This window comes from Monodelphis domestica, chromosome 2 (genome assembly GCF_027887165.1).
Source record: "Monodelphis domestica isolate mMonDom1 chromosome 2, mMonDom1.pri, whole genome shotgun sequence".
Taxonomy (NCBI): domain Eukaryota; kingdom Metazoa; phylum Chordata; class Mammalia; order Didelphimorphia; family Didelphidae; genus Monodelphis; species Monodelphis domestica.
In genome coordinates, this window is record NC_077228.1 from 320,908,986 (window position 1) to 320,933,386 (window position 24,401).

A 24,401-nucleotide genomic window follows, 5' to 3' on the forward strand; every position below is an offset into this window, starting at 1 on the left:
TGTTTGTTCAATTTTGTTTTTTAAAAAGTTATTTTATTTAGTCAATTTTTGTGCCTTTTTTACCATTAGGCCAATTCTATTTTTTAAGGTGTTGTTTTCTATTGATTTTTTTGTGTGTGTGTGTGTCTTTTTCAAGCTATTTTCTTTTAACAATTTTCTTGCATCACTTTTATTTCTTTTCCCAGTTTTTCTGCTATGGCTCTTATCTCTTTAATTCTTCAAAGAATTCTTGCTGGTCTTGGTTCCAAAGGGTATTTTTCTTTAAGATTTTACTTGCAGCTATTTTCACATTGCTATCTTCTAAATTTATATCCTGGTCTTCCCTGTTACCACAGTCACTTTTTATGGTCAAGCTTTATTGTTATTGTTGTTGTTTACTCATTTTTCAGTCTATTCTTGAGGTTGATCTTTATGTTAAAGTTGGGTTCTGCTCAAGTCAGGGTGGGATGGCATTGTGCCAAGTTTTAGGCTTTTTTATTCTGTTGTTTTCAGAGTCAGTTCAGGGGCAGGGGGTGGTATTCCAGAGTGTTGTGATCTGGGGAGAAATGTGGTCACTGCTCTCTTGGTCTGGGATTTGGTCTGTAATCAGGAAGGGCCCCTGGTCCCCTGAAGCCATAAGTGCTAGTATTCCTCTCAGCCCTGTGACCATGTCCAGGTTTCCTGTTCTCTTGTGACCAACCACAAGCACTCTCTCTTACCCTAGAACTTTGACCTAGAATATCTCTGGGTTAGTGGTTATGCTTCATTCAAGGTCATTCCCCTCCTGTCTATTCTCACCTCCATCTCTTTTACCAACTTCTTAAGTAGTTTCAGGCTAGAAAAAAATGTCTCATTCTGATTTTTTGTTAGTTCTGCTGCTCTAAAATCTTATTTTAAGTTATTTGGTAGAGAATATTGGAAGATTTAGGGCCCAGCTTTACTCTAGATTATTAAAGTACTAAGTAAATGGTAGCACCCAGAACTAAATGAAATATTCTAGATTTGGTCTGACCAAAGCAGAGTACAAAGGGATTTATTATTCTGGGAAACTGTGTTTTTCACTGCAGCACAAATATTTCATTAGCTTTTTTGGATGCTCATACTGTTGACTCATATTGAATTTATAGCCCACTAATTGCTCCATATCTTTTTGAGACAAACTACTAACTATGGTTTTTTCTTCTTTGGGTTATGAAGGTGATTATTTTTTACCCTAATTGTAAGAATTTACATTTATGCCCATTACATTTAGTTATACTAAGTTTAGTCCATTTTTCAGCTGTTTAGATCTTCTTGGAGGTCAGGTATACTTGGTGTCTTTGTTGAGGTATCTTGCAATTTCAGTATTTTATGAAATAGAAAGTCACAGTGAAGGCAGATAATTCAAGCTATCAGACGTCACTTTTGTCTTCTACTGAATATAGAGGACAAAAATTTCCTAATAATATTGGTGTCTTTTTTTCCCTTTGTCCCATTTCCCTCCAAAGCAAATACCATTTGCTATGTAAAATATTACTGGTTGGTTCATAAGCTTTGGGTAAGGGAAGAACTGGATGCTCTTAAAGATTAGCAATGGAATGGGAGTCCAGTTCTGGAGGACATCCTGTCTCCAGCCCTACCAAAGCATCACACACTTCATTAGCAATACTAAATTTGATGGCTATCTAAAAGGCTAGGAATAAAATTCCACTTTTGTTTATCTTCTATAGGAGGGCCTTCCCCACAAAAACTGTACTGAGTTCATAGAACCATACATTTAAAGCTTGAAAGTATCTTTCAGGTCATCAAGAACCACTGTCTCATTGAACAGATGACGAAACTTAGCCCCAGGAAAATTATATGACCTGACCAGGGTTATATAGCTACTAAATGCCTGACATGAGATTCAAACCAAAGTTTTCCTCACTCTAATTCTAGTGAACTCTATCCACTATACCACATTACCTCTAAGTTGAGTTTAACTAAATTCTCATTACAGACCAGGCATGAAATTAGAATTTTATTTCACCGTAGTTAATTTCAGCTTATTTTTCCTCGTATAAAATCAATCCTTCTGCTTAACTCTATTATCTCCTTTTGGCTTGGTAACTGGTCCTGTTGCTCTGTACAAGCAAGGTCTGGCAAATACTTTCTGTCTGGTGATAATATTTTGGCCATAGTCACTATGAAGAAACATCAGCCTGGTACAATGGAAAGAATCCTGGGTCCAGAGTCAGATGACATAGGCTCAGATCCTGTCTCTGTCATTCAGTATTTACAAGATCTTTAGAAAGTTATTTCTTTCCCATCCTTAGTTTCCTTTTTTGTAAAATGATTAGATTAGAATTAGATGGGCTTCAAGGATCACTTCTACTCTTAAATTATGCTCTATAAAAAGATTAAATGGTAATAGATAGTTCTTGCTTTACATAACTGTGTCTTCTGGTAGCATATGTAAGATATTTTTATGCAATTCTAATTTGCTTGCAGATTTGGGGAAGGGAGGCCAACAGGAAAGGGGTCACTAGCCCATAGAAGGAAGGGACCAGCATAAGTTCATGGACATATCATGGCTGGGGACAGAAAGTTAGAGTAGGTGGAACAGACAAGAATCTGAGGATAGAAGGATAGAAGATAGACTTAAGGGTGGGTGGAAAGAGGTAAAGGTCTCTTCTTTTGGAGCCAAGCCCTTAGTCCAGTGGAGGTGAGATCTCTTTGAGTCCATTCTTTTGCTTTTACTTGCAGGGTATTTTTCTAGTTGTTTTTTATTGGTGGGGGTATGAAAGGCTTCGAATGGAGTGGTGGGAACACAGAGAGACACAGTGCTGTGTAGTAGAGTTAATATAGGGTCTTTTTTTGGGGGGTTGTGGTAATGGGATTTTGTATTCTGTGTATTAAGGTGAATTTGTGCAATGCAGATTTATGTAAAGTGAGAACTGGCTGCAAATCCTCTGGGGAGTTGTCCTTCCCAGCTCTAGTTCTACCAAAATGTGAAATGCTAGTGAAATCACAAATCCATTAGTTATCAAAGTCAATCTACGTATTATTTAGATTCTGGAATTTGAATCATGCTTAACTTCACACTTGGAGAGCTTTATATATTTTGATAATCCAAAAAGAACACCTCACTTCTTTAATGCTTTACAAGGTGTTTTTTTTTTCTCACCACAACTCTGAAATCAGTAATTCAAATCCTAATTATTTTATACAGGAGAAAATTGACTACTGTTGTCTACAATTTTTTTAATGAAAAAAATTAAAAATTTATTTTTGCTATTAAACATTATGCTAACAGGAGCCAGGCTTGCGTATGCATATGCACCATATCTATATATCTATTCAATTTTGAGCTAACAATATTTCACTATTGTATTGTGTCCCCTGACCCTACTGCAGGACTTAATACATAACAGGCGATCAATAAGGTCTTGTTGTTTGATGATCTCAGATTACATATATCTCAAACCTAAACCAAGCAGCTGCGTGTTGAAGTGGATAAGAGACCCAGGACTGGAGTCAAGGAGTCTCATCTTCCTGAGTTCAAATATGGCCTCAGGGGCTCACTACCTGTGTAAAACTGGGCAAGTCACTTAATTCTGTTTGTCTCAGTTTTCTTATCTGTAAAATGAGCTAGAGAAAACCACTCCAGTATCTTTGTCAAGAAAACCCCAAATGGGAGTCCGACGCAATTTAACAACTACAAACCTAAACCCAGTACTAAACACCTTCCTGACTCTCGCCCAAGGACCCAGGGGGCGGGGAAAGCGAATGACAGGAATCCCTAAAAGAAGGTCTTTACGCATGCCCACACGGAGAGTGTGGCCCCAGATGGAGCCGGGGGATCTCAGCGCATGCGCAGCCCATACAGGCGGTTTTGGGAGGGCGAGGGCAGCCGGGTTTCTTCCTTCCGAGCCGGCCCGGAAACTAGCTTTCGCCTCCTTTTCTTCCTCCCTCCCGGCGGCCGGCTCAGGCAGTGCGTGCGGGGCCGGCGCTGCGAGGAGGCGGAGACACGTCGGCGCTGCCGCCGCCGCTGTTGCTGCTGCCGCTGCCTCTACCCCTGCCGTTTCTGCTTTGCCGTCGCTGTCGCCGCCGCCTCTCGGGCTGTCTGTCGGCGGTGCTAGGTGCGTTAGGTCCCGGCAACCTCTCTGCAGCTCCAGCGCCAGCCCTCGGCTCGGCTGTCCCCTGCGCTCCCTGGCTCGGCTCCCCGCGATGGCGACGCGCTCGTGCCGGGAGAAGGCTCAGAAGCTGAACGAGCAGCACCAGCTGATCCTGTCCAAGCTGCTGCGGGAGGAGGACAACAAGTACTGCGCCGACTGCGAGGCCAAAGGTACCGAGCGAGAGAGCGTCTGGAGCCCCGGGTCGAGCTGGGCACGAGCCGGTCTCGCGAGCTTCCTGGGCCGAGACGCCGGCCCTGCCCTGCCCGGCCTGGGGCTGTCGGCTGGGGATTTCAGGCCTGGGGGCGCGGTCACCCCATTCCGGCTCCGCCCTCCGCCCCCACGCCGCCTGCTGGGGAGACGGTACCTGGGGAGAGGGCGCTTGTAGGCTTCGTGACCCCTGCCCCCTCTGGACCTTAGCCCACTGCTGGTGCGGGAGGAGACGCCTGTCCAGAGCCCGCTTGGGCATTGGGGTCACCTCACGTCCGCCGAATTTAGGGTTATTCAGAGGTGGAGAGGAAAGGGCTGGGTAGGTCAGCAGGGGATGTTGGCTCCAGAAGGTCCCTTTCTTGAGGCTCGCCTTCTCTCCTCGCCAAGAGCAGTGTCCTTCCCCCGCGCCCATGCCCTCGCCCGGTCTCCGGGTGTTAGTGTTGCCCTTCTGCTTGGGCTTCCTCCAAGGAGAGGTGTTTGCTGCCCATTTTTAGCCTGAGGGGGAGATGGGAATAAGCAGAATTGGGTGGGCATTTTCTGTTTGATGGCAGGTGGGTGAGGGGTGGGTAAGACTGATCACGAGTCAATGAAGAAGCATTTCCTTTTCATTCTTGGAGACTCTGTGCACAGGGAGCCTGAATAACTATTTCTAGCCTGGAAGGTTTGAAAGGCCGGGTGCTGGCGACCTTTGAAGGTGTGTGTGTCTCCTGCTGGGGGGGGTGGGCGGTGGGCGATTTGCTATTAAAGGTTAGCAATGCATTTTATTGGTCCAAAGACATAAAGCACCTGATTTTAGTTTGTGCCATTTGAGGGCTTCCCCCCCCACCCCCCCAGGCCGTGACACAGATATATATGTATTTTTAGCCCATACATTTTGGGGTAGACTTATTTACCGTTTCAGAACCTTGGACTTAAAAAAATGTTTCAGTGATTTTATCAAATCAAATGAAGAAACTCATGGTTAAGAAACTGTGATTTCATGATATGTTAGTCACTGGGAAGTAGGTAAATTTATCCAAAAGCAAAGACTATTCTTGGCAGTGTTTGAAATTCCGGGCATTATTTGACCTAGTCTTTTCCTGAAGCTTCATTATCCATCCCCCATATTAACTACATGAGTCATGTTTCAGTGCCTTGATAATACTTGCCTAGACTAAGCAACATAATAGTCAGAAAGTTTCTTAACCATTAGTCGTGAATGTGTACATAACCTTTAGAGCTTTAGAATTAAAATTTTGAATATAACATTAATTTGAAAGACACTTCTTAATTCCATATGATTTTTTTGAGTAAAGCTTTATTTTTCATTCAAAGACATAATTTTGATGGCAGTTGAAAATTTGTGTACTTATTGTGTGATTAAATAAACTTGTGCATATGTTTGAGAATTCTGTCATGTGTAATGGATTGTTTAGTCATTTTGGATGATAGAGTTCATTTATCTAAGTGAATGAAGTATTTTGAAAGGTAAAATATACCATTTGATGTTGAATTAACATCTGAGTTTTCTTAGTTAACATTAATATTCTTACAATTTTGATAAAAATGCTTAAATACATACATTGATAAATTTTTTCTTGTTCAGTCATATCTGACTCTTCATGTCCCCATTTGACATTTTCTTGGCAAAGATACTGGATACAGCTCATTTTACAGATGAGGAAACTGAGGTAGAGTTAAGTGACTTGCCCAGGGTCACACAGCTAACTCATTTCTGAGGGCAGATTTAAACTCTTGAAGATGAATCTTTTTCCTCTATCTAGACCCAATACTGCCCCATCTAGTTTTCCACACAGATAGTGTTTTATTAAACTTATTTGCCAGGCTTTATCTTTGACTAGATATATGATTTTAAACAAGGTCTTTTATTTCTCTGAGCCCATTTCTTCATTTGCAGATTGGAGGTGTTAAACTAAGTAAACCTGTAGGTTCCTTTCCAGCTCCAAAATTCTGAGACAGTGAGTTGATGGTGCATCTTCCAGTGTGATTTACCAAATTTGAAATTATATTTTAAAGCTAATATTCCCACTAGATTGAAAAGTTCATTTATTTCTTTGTATTTGTCTTTTTTTTAATTGTTTTTGGAGGTTTGGAGTGAATAGAAATAATATAGGGCAAAAAAGAAATAGTTAATGAAATAGGAAATAGGCTAGGAAGATGTGGATAGGACTTTTCAATTCACTGGTTTAATTTGGAAAAGGAAACTGCTTACCTATTCAGGCCAGTTCCTCTGCAACTTATATAGTCTTAAATGTTGCTTAGAGTGCTGAGAGGTTAAATGACTTGTTCAAAGTCAATTAACCAGTATTTGTCAGAGGCAGGACTTGAATGCTGGCTTTTCTGCTTCTGAGGCCAGTTCTTCATCTACCACCTCATTCCAGGGCAACACTGCCTTCCCTGGAAGTAGAAAGGGATATTATTTTCTTTAAATCTTTTTTACACATATTATTTTTATTTTACAAATACTATATTTCAATCTAAAATACTTTTAAGAATGGAGATTTTAATACTATGTAAAATGTACTTCTCTCTGACAGTGAAGTATATTGCTAAAGGGGCCAGCACTTTTTGTTTTATTGGCCATATAATTTTAACACTTGGAAATTGATGGCAGTTGTTCCTTGTAAAGGAACATAATATTTTGGCTTTGACTTTTTTTAGGTGAATTCTGTTATATAGAGTTATAGATTTGGATATACCAAACTTCAAGTGAAACAGCATTCACAAAATTATAACCATACATAGATGAACTTTTTAGGCATAAACATAAAACACGAGCTACTTTAGTCTTGTTCCAGACTACTGATCTTATCATGGGTTCCATTCTATATTTAAATATTTTCTTCCTTTTTTTTAAAAACCCTTACCTTCTATGTATAATACTATGTATTGGCTCCAAGGGAGAAGAATGGTAAGGGCTAGGCAATGGGGGTTAAGTGACTTGCCCAGGGTCACACAGCTGGGAAGTGTCTGAGGTCAAATTTGAACCTAGGACCTCCCATCTCTAGGCCTGACTCTCAATCCACTGAGTACTCAGCTGCTCCCTTAAATATTTTCTTCTAATGAACCTCTCAGGAGTTTTTTCATGGACTTTATTACAGCTTGTAATCTTCTAGTCAACTTTATAGTTTAAGGGGGAAAAATGATTTAAGCAAGGTACACTGCTGATCTGTGGGTATATTTACCAAAACTGAGACCTAACTACTTTTTTTCAAGTGAGTTACAGGGCCCTGTAAATCAGATTTTAAAGTCTCCTTGACTGGAGTAGTCTATATTCTTTTCTTACATTGACTATTCAGGAAGTCACTTTTAAAAGAGGAAAAAAATGGTACAAGTGCCAGCTCCCTGCTGTTGATCCTATCCTTATCAAGACTGGAAACTTGGGATTCAGAATAAACAAATGGAGCTATATTTCCTCTCCCAAGTCTTCTCCTTGACTCTGGGATTTTGGATAACCTAACTGGGCTATTAGTTGGTGCCAGATTATGGAATACTTGAAAAAGTTTGGATACCTTGCCAGTTTGTTATCCATTTGCAATAGTTTGAATCCTTATCTACCAGATTATACCAAAACAACAAGTTAAAGGGGTGGCTTTGATTTGACATATATCAAATATGTAGCAAGTATTAGCCATTTTACCCATCTAGCAAGGTAACCTTATGAAAATGTATAGGTGACTGCCACCAAAAGAATCTAGGAGGAAATAGAATCTTGGGATTTAGAGATAGAAGGGAATTTAGAGGTCATCTAAATTGCCATTTCTTTTCCTCAGATGAGCCCAGCAAGATTGTGACTTGCCCAAGGCTAGTTAGTGAAAAAAGTATTGATAGTACAGAGTTTTATAGCTAGTTACAAAAGGAACACTACTTGGGTACAGGTTTCGAACCCTTCCTGGTTTCCAGACTTTCTTCCCTAAAACAATAGACTTTCATTTGATCCCTTTTAAAAAGCCCTTACCTTCCATTTTACAATCAATACTTTGTATTGGTCCTAAGGCAGAAGAGCAGTCAGGACTAGGCAGTGGGGATTAAGTGACTTGTTTAGGAGTCACACAGCTAGGATTTGAACCTAGCACTTCATGGCTCTAAGTCTGGCTCTTTATCTACTGAGCCATCCAGTTGCCCCCTACATTTAATTTTTTTAGAACAGATGTCTTCAGCTGTCACTGCACTCCTTAACTTTCCCCAAGACCCTTTTCTTATTGAAAAATCTAGCCATTCACACACACACACACACACACACACACACACACACCATCTAATGTCTCATTGCTTATTACATTTCTTTGTTGTGACTAGGAACAGGGAAGAAAAGCTAGCTATTTTGTGTTCAAGGAACATTTCAAAAATGTGTTCCTTTGTGGAATATCTCTGCTCTCTTAGAATGACACTGCCTCTTTGCTTGGCAGCTGGAGGTTGTTGCAAAACCAACCTAGTATAGCCACTGCATTCCCAGGAAGGTAGCTCCACTCCTGGTTGTAGCTACTTTTCCTACCCTGCTTTGAAGGATTTTCTCTGTCTTGGGTATTAATGTGTAGCAAACTACAAAGGATAAAACTAAGACCAATGAATATAATTTAGATTAGGAGACAGATTTTAACCAAAAAGATAGCTAACTAGTAATTCCTATGGCCCCTTACAAATCCTAAGATTCTTTTATTTCTATTCTCCCTTTTCTTCCTTTTCCCTATTCCTCCTTTCCTGGTATACATATACTGAAATATCTATTCAAATATTACTTTATTATCTACAGGGAGTTGCAGGAAAAAATACTATCATCATGAAAATGTAGCTTTTTTCATATATTTTTGGTAGATATGTATATGTTGATCCTATATTTTGGAGGATGAGAAAAGGAAATTCTTGGAACAGAGTTTTAGGCCAAAGACTCTAGCCTACAGATTACAATCAGCATTTTAAAATTAATGCAAAAACAAAGTATACATGTGGTATAGTATTTTACCCATGGATGACATATAGCTACATTTCTTATAAATAAGGGTGTCAACATGGAAATCTAGAAATCCCCTATTTATTTAGTTTGAGGGTAGAAACCCCAGGTTTTGACCTTGTCACAGGAGGGGTTTCCCCTGAGGGAAGGTCCCACTTCATCAGACAATTGACATCCACTTCAGCTTTGGCCCAGTAGGTAGCGCATCAGTCTCCCAAGCTGAAGGTCCTGAGTTCAATCCTTTGAAGGAGGGTGTGATATACTAGGAAAAGGCTTCTGGAGACAAAAGAGCTACTTGACTTCTGATGGGGTTTACCTCCCCACCTGAAGTGGATGTCTATTGTCTGGTGAAGTGGGACCTTACCTCAGGGGGAAACCCCTCCTGTGACAAGGTCAAAACCTGGGGTTTCTACCCTCAAACTAAATAAAATGGGGATTTCTAGATTTCCATGTTGACAGGGGCAACTGGGGAATTTTTCCATTTACTATGCTGTTTGTTTTTTAGGTTTCTTTAAAAGCTTTCTTTTTTTTAGTCATTTAAGATTGAGCTTTATTAGCTATTAACATTTTTTTTGGTCATTGTTGCAGAATTTTAATTTTTTTTTGATAGAGTATACTTAAAAAGAGCCAGCCTCCCTCCCGCTCTCCTTCCTTCCTTCCTTCCTCCCTCCCTCTCTCCTTCCTTCCTTCCTTCCTTCCTTCCTTCCTTCCTTCCTTCCTTCCTTCCTTCCTTCCTTCCTTCCTTCCTTCCTTCCTTCCTTCCTTCCTTCCTTCCTTCCTTCCTTCCTTCCTTCCTTCCTTCCTTCTATTCTGATTCTGCTTTATATACTTTGTAATAGATGACCAGAATGGGGTCACCTACGTTTATTTTGGGGACTAAAGAGAGGTATGAACAGTCAAAGAGTTGGAGAGAGGGGAGAGATTGGTCCTCCCCTAGGGAAAGACAGCCCAAGTTGTCTTTTAGAAGAACAGAATATGTTCCTTTAGAGCAGGAGTCCTCAAACTTTTTACACAGGGGGCCAGTTCACTATCCCTCAGACCATTGGAGGACTGGATTATTTAAAAACAAAACAAAACTATGAACAAATCCCTATGCAAACTGCACATATCTTATTTTAAAGTTAAAAAAAAACAAAGCAGAAATAAATACAATATTTAAAATAAAGAACAAGTAAATTTAAATCTACAAACTGACCGGTATTTCAATGGGAACTATGGGCCTGCTTTTGGCTAATGAGATGGTCAATGTCCAGTTCCATATTTGTTACTGCTATCCATAACAAGTGATGCAAGTGTGCATCAGTTAGTCTAGATCTGGTTGGAGATTTCAGATGTTTCATTCCTGAAAAAGTCTGCTCACAGACATAAGTGCTGCCAATGATGGTTGCCATTTTGAGTGCACTGTTCCTGAGATTAGGATATGTCTCAGAGGGGAGAGATGCAGAGAAGTTAGGCAAGCTGCTTGACTTTAAATGCGCCTTTCAGAGAGTCATAATTCTGTAGTTCAGTCAGTTCCATTTGGTAAATTGTATCCACATTTTCAATGTCAGTAGAAAATGGGTTATGGAAAAGCTGTATGTCCTGTTCATGGAAATGAAGCTATTTAAATCTGAATTGGAACTCTTTTTGCAACTTTTCCAGTGAATCCACACATGTTTTTTTGGGGGAATGCAATCAAGGGTTTTTCCACTAACAGATTTTGAGTTAAGGGGAGATGGCAGAAATTTTCCTCCTTCACTTGTTTGATAAGGAGGCCTAATTTTACTTCAAATGCTTTCACATGTAATTGCATATCACAGATGAGCTTCCCTTTTCCTTGAAGTTGCACATTGAAACTATTGAGTAGCTCTGTTACATCTATCAGAAAGGTGAGGTGCCATTTCCATTCTATATCATTGAGCTCTGGTACTTCTTTGTTTTTTGAAAGCATAAAAGCTGTAATTTGTGGAAGTAAGTCATAGAAATGTCTCAAAACTCTCCCTCAACTCAGCCAATGGACTTCTGGGTGGTACGGAACATCTTCATAGGCAACATTTAGCTCAGACAGAAATTCCTGAAATTGTCTGTGGCTTAGTGCATTAGCTCTAATGAAGTTAACACTAAGATACCACAGTTTTCATAACATAGTCCCACTTCAGTGATGTACTACATAGCAGCGCTTGTTGGTGGATGAGGCAGTGTATGGCTATTGGATGAGAATGGTTACGTTCGTCAATCTCTTGGTTAATGTGAGCAATTACTCCTTTCTTAGACCCCACCATACTAGGAGTACCATCAGTTGTCACACTGGCTAGTTTAGCCCAGTCCAGCTCCAAATCCTTCACAGTTTGGGAAACCTTTTTATAGATATCCTCTCCTATAGTTGTTCCTTTGATGCTTTGCAGTACAGCAAGCTCTTCAGTGACTTCGTAATTTCATTCATCCCATGAATAAAAACTAGAAGTTGTACAGAATCACTAACATCATTGCTCTCGTCGAGGGGCAAGGAAAAATGGGAAAGTTTTCCTGCGGAGTTTTGCAAATGCTGATGCAAATTGTCTCCCATTTCTTCAATCCTTTGTGTAATTGTAGATCTTGAAAGACTAACTGTACTAAATAAGTCTGCCTTTTCTGGACCCATCTCTTTGGCAACAGAAAGAAGGCACTCTTAACAAATTCTACCTCCACGAATGGTCTGCCAGTGCATACTATTAGCTTGGCAACTTGAAAACTTGCTCGCAGTGATGAAATATTTAGCTGCTTCTGCTTCACAAAAGTATTTTGCTGAATTGTCAATGTATTTTTCAGTTTTAATATTTTATCTTTTCTCACATCTCCGACCAAAAAATCATATTTATTTTTATGTTGAGTTTGATAGTGTCAATGCAAATTGTATTGTTTGAACACAGACACTATATTCTGACAGATCAAACACACAGCTCTTTCCTTGTACTGCATGAAAAAGTAATCATAAGTCAACTGTTCTTTGAATATCCTACACTCTGAGTCAGTTTTTCTCTTTCTTGACATCATTGTTTCCTAGGGATTCCAAATTGCTATTAGTAAAATATATATATATATAGATATATAGATATAGATATAGATATAGATAGATAGATAGATGGATAGATAGATGTAGATATAGATATACAGCTCTATAAAAACAATATACCAACAATAATTTTGCCCACACAGAGGCATACAGACTGCACTGCCCATCAATGCAGTCTGATCTGTGTCCATCAATGCGGCCTTCCCAGTCCACATCATTTCAGCCTTACCAGTGGCCATATTGGTGGAACTCCACTTTTACCTCAGGCTCACACTGGTGTGGTGTGGGAACTGGCACAATTACAGAGCCGGTTCCTCCACCACCTTTCCAGTTCACATTACACTGTGCAAACCACACTGCAATCCTTGAACTCACCCAGGAATCTGATTGTATGGGTAACACCCATACAATCAGATTCCACAGCAGGAAAAAAGAAGGCACAACACTAGTGTGTGTCCTCTTTTAGTCTGTATTTATGGATCTGTAATATGTAATACACATAACACATGCCTCACTTCCCCCACATAGTACAATGGCAACCATACTCCCTCAGTTGCACAACATAATGGCCCTTATAACCTCCCTTTGCCCAAAAGTCTCTCCCCACATTACTACACAGTACAATGGCCCCCACACTCCAGATGCACAACATAATTATGTTGTGCATCTGGGGGAGTATGGGGGCCATTGTACTACCATGTTTCCCCAAAAATAAGACACTGTCTTATATTAATTTGACCCCCCCCCCCCCCCCCAAACAGGGGGTGTCTTATAAAACACCCAGTGGCAGTGGTGGGCTTCTCACAGTAGAGTCCCACTGCTGATGTCATAGGCCAGATCACTGCTATCTGATGCTTATAGATAATAGATAATACTGGAGGTGGTGCTGGGCCTGTGACACTGTATACCATTGTCTGGGATAGCGGAGGCTGTAGTGCTGGCTGTGATGGGCCTGTCACATCTTACACAGGCCCATCACTGCCATCACTACACTGGGCAGCAGTATACACAGTGCGGAATCCCCTCCCATAGATCACTGCTCACCATGTTGACATCTTCCATTGTGCAGTCACATAATCCTTTGTGCAGTGCCTCGTTCTCATTCAGCTACTCACAGAACAAGGAGCCAAGCAAAGGATTATGTCACCGGAAGTAGTACTGTACGTGAGTGACACCATGCTTTGTGGTGCTGCCATATACAGTGCTCCTTTCACTGATCTCCAGTGAAAGAGGTGCCCCTTCTGGAAGTGCTGTGGGGGCCAAATAAATGGCCTCAGGGGGCCACAGTTTGGGGATCCCTGCTTTAGAGACTGGGTTGAGTATAGAGGTTAAAGCTTGGAGCTGGCTCTCCGCCCTTGAGGGGAAAGGCATAGCTCTCCCCCCTTCACTTCCCCTTCTTGATGTTATAAGGCAAGCAGACTTGATCTAAGAAGACTTAGTGTCCTTGTCACTGTCATTTCCCTTTGTTTTCTTTGCCTTTCTCTCTTTCTCTTTGGGTGCATTATCTGTCTGACCATTGTTCTTGTCCTTAATCTGGTCTAGCCCTTTAGCCTTGATAAATTCTTCAAACATGTTCTTAATAACATTTTCCAAGTTAGTATCCACCACAATTATCTTTGCTGCATTTTGGGGGATTACAAATCTATAGATATTCTTCAAATAGGTCAAAGTCTGTAAAACTGCCGTTGAAATGATGTAAACTTGAGTCAAAATCTGCCAGAGTATAGTTTCAGTTTGAAATGGCAACTGGAGTATGAACCTGGTGGTGTTGCCAATGTAATTCAGAGAATCAAAAATCATACTGGTCATTTTGCTATAGAGACTCAAAATCCATTATCTTCTTTTTGCCTAACCTCCTCCCTCTTCAGAAGCCTTTCAGCATTTCCTCCCCCCTTCTTCAGTCTCCTTCAAGTAACTCAGTGTGAGCTGTAAGGTTTCAATGAAATAGTTCTTAATCTTTGTCAAACAAGGGGTTTATTTGGGGAAGACAGGACTAGCATGAGGGATGGGATATCCCTATTATCTGCAGTAAGTGTTAGGTTGGAGGATATTGAGAGAAATGGCAATTCAGTCACTAGCATGAAACAGAGCAAGTCAGAGAGAGATATAAGAACTATTGTCCTTCTTCTGCCTTCAAGTCAGTCAGGTTACCTCCAACTTGATTATCCTAAGCCCCAGAGATAAAACCAGCTTCTTCCTTCAGTCACCACCATCAGCCAAAAAACCCTCCAATCAGTCAATCAGTTGGCTCTTGCTTCCAACTGTTTCCCAGTCATATTCCAAATGGAATCTACATCTGACTGACAGATGATCAATCTCCAGCTTCTTGTCTTGCTGCATTCATGCCTCTTCCACACAACTGACCTGCTCCCCAAATCCTGATGGTTCAGGCTATCTGCCTGACCCTCAGTAGTGAGATTTGCCCTTCCTTCTATCTAACCTAATTATGGCTTGAAGTTCAAAGGACAAATTTTAGGGAATAGAGAGAATTCTTCTTTGGGTGAATGGCTTTCTTTTTTTAATTATTTTTTTTTAAAAAACATTATTTTTATTTGGTCAATTTCTAACATTATTCCTTGGATACAAAAATCATTTTCTTCCCCCTTTCCCTCCCCCCGCCCCTTCCCATAGCCGAAGCACAATTCCACTGGGTATTGCATGTGTCCTTGATCTGAACCCATTTCCATGTTGTTGGTATTTGTACTAGGATGTTCATTTAGAGTCTACATCCCCAATCATGGGTGAATGGCATTCTAACAAAGTCCCATTCACTCCTTTATCTTCAGCTGGATTTAAGAGAATTTGGGTTCACTGAGAGGTGGTCAGTGCTCAGAAAGGTCTTTGCTAAAAATAAGTGGATCATAGCTTACAAATCACTTTCAGCACCCTTGTGGGGCTTTTTCAAGGCCCAGGTTAGGTAGGATATCCTCCAAGCTTTTCTTGGTGTTTTAGCTAGAAGTGCTCCTTCTATTGTCTGACCTCTGGTACCACTGTTTGTCATTTCCTATTCACTTAATCATTTTATAGCTTGTATTACATGTATTACCTGTTTTCATCCCCACCTTCCTCCTTCTCCACCTTAGTCAAAGTCCTGGTTAAGTAGAATGAACATTGGATTTGGGATAGGGGAAAGAACATTGGTTCTATGGTTAGAAAATCTGGGTTAAAATTGTCCATCTGATGATTATGCCTTGTGTGACCTTGGCCAAGTTGCCTGTTTCCTCATGTGTAAAGTGAAATAGTTGGACTAGGTGTCCTCAGTGGTTCTTTCTAGTCTTAGAGCTGTGATCCTATATGTAACTTCATTTTTAAATGCCAAATTTGCTACTTACTTTCTGTCTGAGGAAAAGGTTGGATATGTGGGAAGTTCTGTTAAGAAGTTTCTGTTAAGAAGTTATTACAAGAAGGTGTTTTGAGGGTCTGTATTATAGTGATTGCAGTGGAAATATGGGAGATAAGGGAGATGAAAAATCCCCATGGATTTCAAACATGGGAGACTGGGTGAGCAGTGGTGCTCCTCAGAAATGATGAGGTCTAGTGGAGGTTTAGAGGAAAGATAAAATAACATTTTTGCACATGCTGAATTTGAGATGCTGGTGGCAATATCTATATAGAGATATATAGTTGGTTAAGATGTTAGGGTTTAAAAATATAAATTTGGGGATTTTCTTCATATTGGTGAGAGTCATTGATTTTGTGAAGGAAAAGTGTGGAGAGAGATGAGGGCTACCTTTGATTCTACTCTTGACATAGAGTTGTTATTGCTTCTCTTTTCAGTTTTCTTTCTGGAGAGCTTTGTTTTTTCTCATCACTATAGAAAGGAAGAGTCTACAGAATCTCTGAAATTTCCATGCATTTCTCATAAAGAAAGGTAGCAAATTCTTTCCCTTTCTACCACCTATACAGTGGCATTTGCTCTATGTTGCCTGACATAGGACATAGGGGATAGGGATGACTTTCCAGAAGTCATCTCTGAGGGAGTTCAGAAATCCTCAGCATAAGTATCTCCAATCCTTCTGAGACACTCATTACATCGTCCAAGGGAGGCAGAAGAGTATAGTGGAAAGAGCTCTGGGTTAAGAGCTAGACTCTTTCCATCTAGATCCAGATTTAAATCCTGGCTGTGCTACTACACTACCTGTGTAACTTTGAGAAGGTTACTTAAACTTTACTTCATTTTCCTCTTCTGTGAAACAAAGGGGTCGGACTGCATGGCTGCTAAGATTTCTCCTATTTCCAAGCAAGTGGCTGAGCCAGCTTCCTTTTCACTATCTCCAGTGAAAAATCTACTACCTCTAGAGGCATCCCATTCCACTTTTTGCAACACTCCTATCTGGAACTTAAAGTCTATTTCTCTGAAGTTTCTTTGCCTTGCTCATAACTGAGCTTGTGGGTCCAAGTAGAACAAACTGAGCCACACTATATAATACATTCTTCATATTTGTTCGTTGTTCAGGGAAATCTGCAAACATTTAAAGTTTTCTCAAATCATAATCCTGTTTTAAATCTATATATAACTTTTGGGATAGTTGTTTTGTTTCTGTGGTCTTATTGCTGTCAGTGGCTTTCCCCTGTGGCTATATGGAATGGACTGGTGGCAGAGCTAGAATGAGAACTCTTGGTCTTTTGATTTATATCTTACACTTAGTCTATTTGTAATTATCTTTTTACTTATTACTTCCTTCTCCCCCATGACTTAAAAAAATTGTTATTGTCACTGCTACTTTCCATGACCAAATCAAGATGTGAGGCCATAGCTTGGTATGGTACAACTGTAATATAGTATATGTTATAATACATGTGACCTTTGAATGGAAAATGGGTCATCCTTGTATTCTATGGAAGATATAGTTTTGAGTCCAATTACATATAGTATACACATAAACTGTTTCCTTCCTAGGGCCTATTTACTTTCCTGGGGGGATGCTATTGCAATTTGCTTTCATCCATATCCCAATTCTCTCTATGGGATAATAAAGAAACTGGTAAACTGGTTTGTTTGGTTATAATCATTGTTATTACTATAAATTATGTTTTAAATACTTACCACCTTCCTAACCCACTTTCGTAAATTGTTGATTGAATAAATAGTTCCTATCCTGTTGCTAACCAGTAAGTATCAGAGTAGTATTTTATTTTATTATTTATTTTATTTTAATTAAAAAAAATTATTTAGTCAATTTAGAACATTATTCCTTGGTTACAAGAATCATATTATTTCCCTTCTTCCCCTACTCCCCTTCCATAGCTGACACACAATTTCACTGGGTATTACATGTATCCTTGATCAAAACCTATTTTCATGTTGGTGGTGGTGTTTGCATTAGGATATTCATTTAGAGTCTGCATCCTCGACCATATCCCCTCAACCCATGTAATCAAGCAGTTGTGTTTTCTTCTGTGTTTCTACTCCCACAGTTTTTCCTCTGAATGTGGATAGTGTTCTTTCTTGTAGATCCCTCCAAGTTGTTCAGGATTCACTACATTGTCACTAATGGAGAAGATACACGACAGTGTATCAGTCACTGTGTACAATGTTCTCTCAGTTCTGCTCCTTTTGCTCTGCATCAATTCCTGGAGTTCATTCTAGTTCACATGGAATTCTTCCACTTTATTATTCCTTTGAGCACAATAGTATCCCATCATCAACATATACCACAATTTGTTCAACCATTCCCCAATTGAAAGGCATTCCCTCATTTTCCAATTTTTTGCCACCACAAAGAGTGCAGCTATGAATATTCTTGTACAAGTCTTTTTCCTTATTATCAGAGTAGGATTTTAGAATTGTTCTTTAAATCCTTAGTAGTTTATTGCAAGTAGAAGACCAATATCTGATTTCAAGAAGCATTTTGATTACAGATAAGATTAGCACACGTGAAACAATTAGAGAACCATTAAGGTATAAATTGCTTATCAGTGACTATTAATTTGTTAGTTCAGATATATTAGAATGAATATTTTGCCTTAAGTATTAGTTTTAATGTACTTTGGACAAATAGAAGTTGTATGTAGAGATGGAATCTGGACTTTAGTTTCCTATCTTTTTCTTCAGGACTTTTGTGATTTATTCTCCAATCACTTTAAATAGACATAGAAAGGTAATTTAAATGTGCCTAAGTCAGATTATAATAATCAAATCAGATGGCCATGACTGTAAGGATAATTTTAGGGTTGTGACCTAATCTAAATTAATTTTGGTCACCAGGGAACATCCCAAATAAAAATACCCATGTCAGTTTGGAAATTTATGGTGGTTTAATTAATATAGAAGGAAGGAATTAAGGAGAAGAGAAAGGGAAAGGGTATAGGATTTCTCCTGCCTGACCTGTGCCAGGGGGAGTTCAAAGTCTTCCACCACAAGGTCTCTGAAGAAGATTAGTGGCTTTCTAAGAGGATAGTGTTTGGAATGCAAAGGAGAAAGAATCAGCCTAAACTCAGAGAGAGCTCAGTAAAGATGCCTCTCCTGAACTAGGCTACTCAGCTTCCTATAGTATGGTATCAAGAAAAATTCACCACCAACCCCGGACAATAGTAGCCACCATGCCACAATGCCGAAATGCTCAGTACGCTGCCACCAGCCATCTCTCTGCCGCCAAGGAGGCCGGAGAGAGGAAGTGACGCAAAATATATAGACGGTTTTTACATCACTTTTCTGCGCCTCACATGTACCAATGGTAGCTTAAGCTTGACTTAGGATAGCCCAGGGATCTGTCAGTTGTTTCTGATTTATCATTTGCTTGCTAGCACATGTCTGTCATAGGCCATCCTCCTAAATTCTTAATCCTTAAGTATGGGTGTAGACATTCCTGTTTTTGTTAGATTAAGCAGGGTGGAGTAATCTAAAGTTCACATACCTACACCCTTTTACTGGAGAATGAATAGCTGTTTAACTTTGAGAAACAGAAAGTTTTGCCTGATTCACTGACTTGTGCTAGAGACCAAATCTGTTGATGGATTATGTTTTTCTCTCTTTCAAACATTGTCCATACTTAATCTTTCTTTCCATATATAGACTTTAGGAATTTACAGCAGGAAAACACCTTTGAGATTTTCTCTACTTTTATAATATGAGAGAGTACCCAAAGTTTTTCAGTTGTCATAGATGTTGTTTTTCTTCCTTAGATTTAAGAAGGAAGAACCAATGTTTACTTTGTTTACAATGTTTACTCAAGTATGTTATACTTTGTATAGCATATATGTATATTTGTATAGCAAAAGACTTCTTTAGCAGCATTCATTCTGGCTGTCTTCTGTGTATATTTTGATTAATTGAAGCAATGCACCTATGGGACTTCTCAGGGAGAAGTTTCATTTCTTTATCTAGCAGACAATGAGTGAGTACTGGGTATTATCTTAGGGAAAATAAAAAAAAATTTAAATAAGGCATGGTTCTTTCCCTCATGGAGATTACAGTCTACTGGAGAAACTTTATGAACCAGCATTAATAACAGCATTCATCAGAACCAAAACCAGGGCTTTAGAGGATTTCTTCCCCCAAGCTGCTGAACTTTAGAAGTTCATAGAAGTGATGATAAACATTGACAATTACTGACAGCCTGTGGACTGTAGAATGCTCAGTCAGGGATAATGTTCACTATCCAACTGAATTATCTGAAAACAAAGTGCTTCCATTAAATTCTAAAGGGTTAAAATCTTTTGTAAACTTTTCCTTAAACTGTTTTGCCCTCTATTGTCTCTCTTGAATCTATCAGTTTCATTGTTATTGTCTGAAACCTGTTTTAGTTCTTGGGTCTTAACCCTACCTTTATCTCTAGCTAAGTATCTCTGGGCTTTTCAACTGAAAATAAAGCAGGGTTTCAAACAGGAAGCCACCTTGAGTATGGTGAGGGGAATCTGGTCAAGCCTTTGTCTGAGGTAGGATTCCCTGGCCCAGTGAAGCTTTTTTTTTCCTGGTCCTGCCCTGCTTACTCTCCCCAATGACTTTCTTTTTTCTTGGAGTCCCTGCTTCCTCCCTGGTCTATAGTCTCTCAAAACCTGTATGTCTCCTTCCCCAGCTGTATGTATCTTAAAAAATTGATTTGTGTTCCTTTCATGCTTCTCTTTGTTCATTTTATGGTGTGTGCTGGGAGTGACCTGGGAGGTTACCTAGTCTAACCTCTTGATGTTATGGGAAAAAGGTAAAAGGAAGAAAATGACACACAGAGTAGTCATGACTTTACCAAGGGCCTGCAGGTAGTAAGTACTGAGCCAAGATTCTCATCCAGATTCTGACTCCAAATCCAGCCCCATTTCCATGGCATCATTCTGCCTTTGTACATTTCTATGATAACTGTATAAGTATAACTGATAAGAGCAAAAAGTACTCTGTAAGCTTTGTTAACAGTTTCACTAATCTCATTAAGAGCCAGCACAACTTAATTCAAGCAGGCCATTCCATTTTATGAGATCACCCATGGTTAGTTTGATGAGAGGTTTACTGACAGATCTTTACATGTCCTAGTCGCTATTCACAGCCCCACATCACTGAACCTCTCCAGTGCTCTTGGACAGAGCTACAGTGAAATGAAAATGAATGAGAGTTTCTGTACCTTGTAATTCTCCAAACTGATGAAATTTCTGGTTTGGGGGCAGGTGGAGGAAGTACTGGCCTTTATGCTGTGCCTTAAAGCATATAAAACATGTCACACATACATGTGGTCAGGTACATGTGGGAGGTAAATCTGCACCGCTCCTGCAGCCCCCTGCCTTGGATGTCATAGACATATATTCTACACTGGACCCTATGCTCTACCACACCATCTTTTTTAGCTGCTCATCTCTGCCTGTCCCTACTGCTCCTTGACAGGTGGCACATCTTTGTCATTAAGCCTTTGCCCACCATCCTCTGGGGGGGAGTGGGAGGGTGTGGTGTTTCCTCTAGTTAGTAAGCCTTCTCCCCAAAAGGGAGACTCATTTTCATCCTGTCTGTACCTCAGCTGCAGTCCTTAGCTGACAGTGCTATCCCCAGGGCCAATCTGCTACTGTTGCCTCCATCTCTTGTCATTAGTGAGCCGCTTCTGGATGAAGAGGCTTCAGGTATCCTCAGCCAATGGCTGCATAGCCTTTGCAGCCTTTCTCACTTAGCTATCTAAGCAAGTGCCTTTGAGGATCTCTCTCCCTCTCTGTCCTTCCATCTTTCTCTCTCTTCTCAGCCAGACAGGATGAGACTATAACAAAGGCTAACTGTCCTTTGAATCTCCTTAGAACTCTTCTGTTTAACTCTGGAGAGTTGAAATCTTCTGTAATTTTTTTCTTGAACTGTTTTTCACTCTACTTTCTCTCTTGTATCCATCAGATTAACTGTCTTCTAACTTATTGTCAGAAACCTGTTTTATTTATTAGGTCTTAACCCTATCTTCTTCTCTAGCTAGGTAATCTTGGGGCTTTTCTTCAACTAGAAAAATAGGTGAATGATATCCTTCTCCCCTGTTTTATACAAATAACAGTAGTGCTGGCTTGAGAAGGTTAAAAAAACTTGTTAATCTTTGTCCTGATCTCCTTCTTCCCTACTCCTTTACCACACCCAGTGAATACTTCACTGTCTGACCTTTTTACTATATTACTATTTGATGATGATAAATTTGGTTTTATGACCATCTTGCTTCTCTACCCATTAAAATTAACTTATATTAGTAGCTACTGGGATAGTAAACCATGTAATTAACACCCTCATTTTTACATTTTGTAATATGGTATTGTAAAGAAAATATTCTCAATGCTGACATTTTTCATCTTTCATTGTTATGTTAATATTGAAACTACTTATAGATTTGAAAATCTGTTTATATGTTAAGTTTTTTATATTATAGTTATTTTCCCTTACAAATAGTTATTTTTTTTTGTGGTTTTATATTGTATTCAGTAATCTTGTTTTCCAGCTATTATACTATATAAACCAACTTTTTATTGAATTTGTCACACTAATTTTGTATATAGTATAAAATATTATACTTTTTTTGCTCTTTAAATATGGGCAATATCTAAACCCTTGAATGCTATCCACCATTCTCACCACTCTTACTGTTTTGCTTTTCTTTGAAAGTGAATTTAATGCTCTTAGTAAAGATTAAGCATAGGTCTAGGTTTTTTGATCCTGACAGAGTGAATGGTAAATGTATGTCCTTGAATGGAGTAATATTTTTTTGATAGTTTTTGGAATTCTCACAGATTTTTTTCCCTTGTGGCAGGAAAAAAAGAAGTTTGATTTTTCTTGAATAAGTGTGTTTCATTTTCATGTGACCATAGATTCTTATAACATATTTAGTTTATCAGTTTTTTGAGTAGGTATTATATACTTGTCACTTCATCAGGTTTCATAAGATTTTAAACTGATAAAATTACAGTGTATAAGCCTGTGGAAGTGGTAAGGTAGGCAAATTTAGTGTTAAGCAGAGGAATATATATAGGTCAGATACCTTTAAATCTCAAGAATCTGCATAAATTCTTTTATCCTAGTGTTTCAAATATTATGTTGGGCTACTATCTGGTATTTGGAAATCACTAAATGATGGAATTCAATATAAATGAGGCTATCTTCTAACCTATACAAAGGAATTTTATGACTTAAATACATATAAACAACTATGTACAAGTGATGTCTAAATGGTAGTCTTATAAGGAATTCCCAGATCATTCTGCTATTGTACAAGGACCTATTGAGATTGGACTCTTTTGGATTAATAATTTGTTTAGAAATTAAAGCATTAGAAATTTGCATTTTTCTTTCATTTGTCTGGATCCTAAACTGTTATTCTCAGATGTATATGAGGAATGATCTCAATTGGTAGTAGGATCAAATTCAAACTCTATAATCTTTTACTTAATATTTTCCATCAACTCCTTTAATTTTCCATTTAGCTTTTTCTCTCAGAATAAAAATTTTATAGCCTGGTTTAGTCATGCCTCTTTACACAGTAGGTGCTAAATAAAGAATGAAGAAATGACTTTACATATCCAATTCTCTACCTTGTCTGGCAACCTAAATCTTTTCCTTCCTTCAAGGCTTAGCTCCAGTACCACCTCTACCATTCAACTTAATAGTTAAGAGCAATTTGCAATCATATATAATCCAAGTGGATTTTTAGATTTTTTTTTTAGTATTTAGTGAATTTATGATCTAATTGAATTAGGTGCTTTGTCCAATGGTGCAGATCACTCTCCATATGCATCTTTTCATCTTAAGTCTCAACCCAATCTTTCCATTACTCCTCCATGAAAGATCAATATAATGTAGTAAACCCTACTATTCTGTAGCCTGTAGTTGATCTGTTAAAAAAAAAGTCTTTAAAAATAACAAAAACAAACAGAAGATAACAGGGTAACATTTGGGATATTCCATCTGTTATATATTGCCATCAGTAAAATGACCACCTATTTTCTCATCATATGTTTTCTGACATTTTATTTGACTTATTATGCCCAAGTCCTCATTGGAAATATGCTACTTTAGTCCTCTGTTTCTATTTTTTTTTCCCCTTTGGATCATTTACTTGGTAATGAATTCTTAGCCTTGGCAATATAATTGGTTTTATAATCTCCTTAGTTTTAATTTCTCCTCTCCTCAATCTATCTTCCAAAATAGTTGCTAAATGAGTATTCCTAAGACACAGGTGGGCCTATGTCACTTTTCTGGTGAAAAGAACTCAGGTGCTTGTTTCTAATTCTAATAAATGTCAGAGTAAGGAATTTATATTTTAAAGGCCCCTATATTTGGACTCTATTTCTCTTTTAAAAATTATTTAATATTATTATCCTTCAATATTTAGCATTCCAGCTGAGCTGACCTATTAACTTTTCTAGACACACAGTATTGTCTCATCTCTTTGCCTTCCCCCTATGCTTGAAATGCATTCCCCCTTCACCATTGCCCCTTGAAATCTTGGTTCTTCTTCAAGGCTTAGCTTAGGATGGCACCTCATACAGGAAGCTCTGCCTGATTTCCCCTTTTCCCTCTCCTCCAATATTAGTGCTTTTTCTTTACTTAAATTATAGTTTATATATTATGGACTTTTTGGGGGGGGTTTGTATCCCCAATGCCTAGCTTAAGGCACTTAATTTTTGCTGAATTGAATAAACAACAAAATGTTTTAGATTT

At 39.0% G+C, this 24,401-nt stretch overlaps 1 protein-coding gene across 2 annotated transcripts in view; it reads left to right on the forward strand.

The window, feature by feature from the left end:
* The first annotated feature begins 3,771 nt into the window (after positions 1-3,771).
* The window catches only part of SMAP1 (small ArfGAP 1), a 273,850-nt gene continuing 253,220 nt past the window's right edge, over positions 3,772-24,401 (forward strand). The window contains exon 1 of one of the 2 annotated variants that reach the window (XM_001365363.4): positions 3,772-4,285. In XM_001365363.4, coding sequence (XP_001365400.4) covers positions 3,787-4,285 — 499 coding nt within the window. In that variant the 5' untranslated portion in view covers positions 3,772-3,786. The remainder of the gene's footprint in view (positions 4,286-24,401) is intronic. The other variant, XM_001365428.4, reaches the window with a different exon arrangement.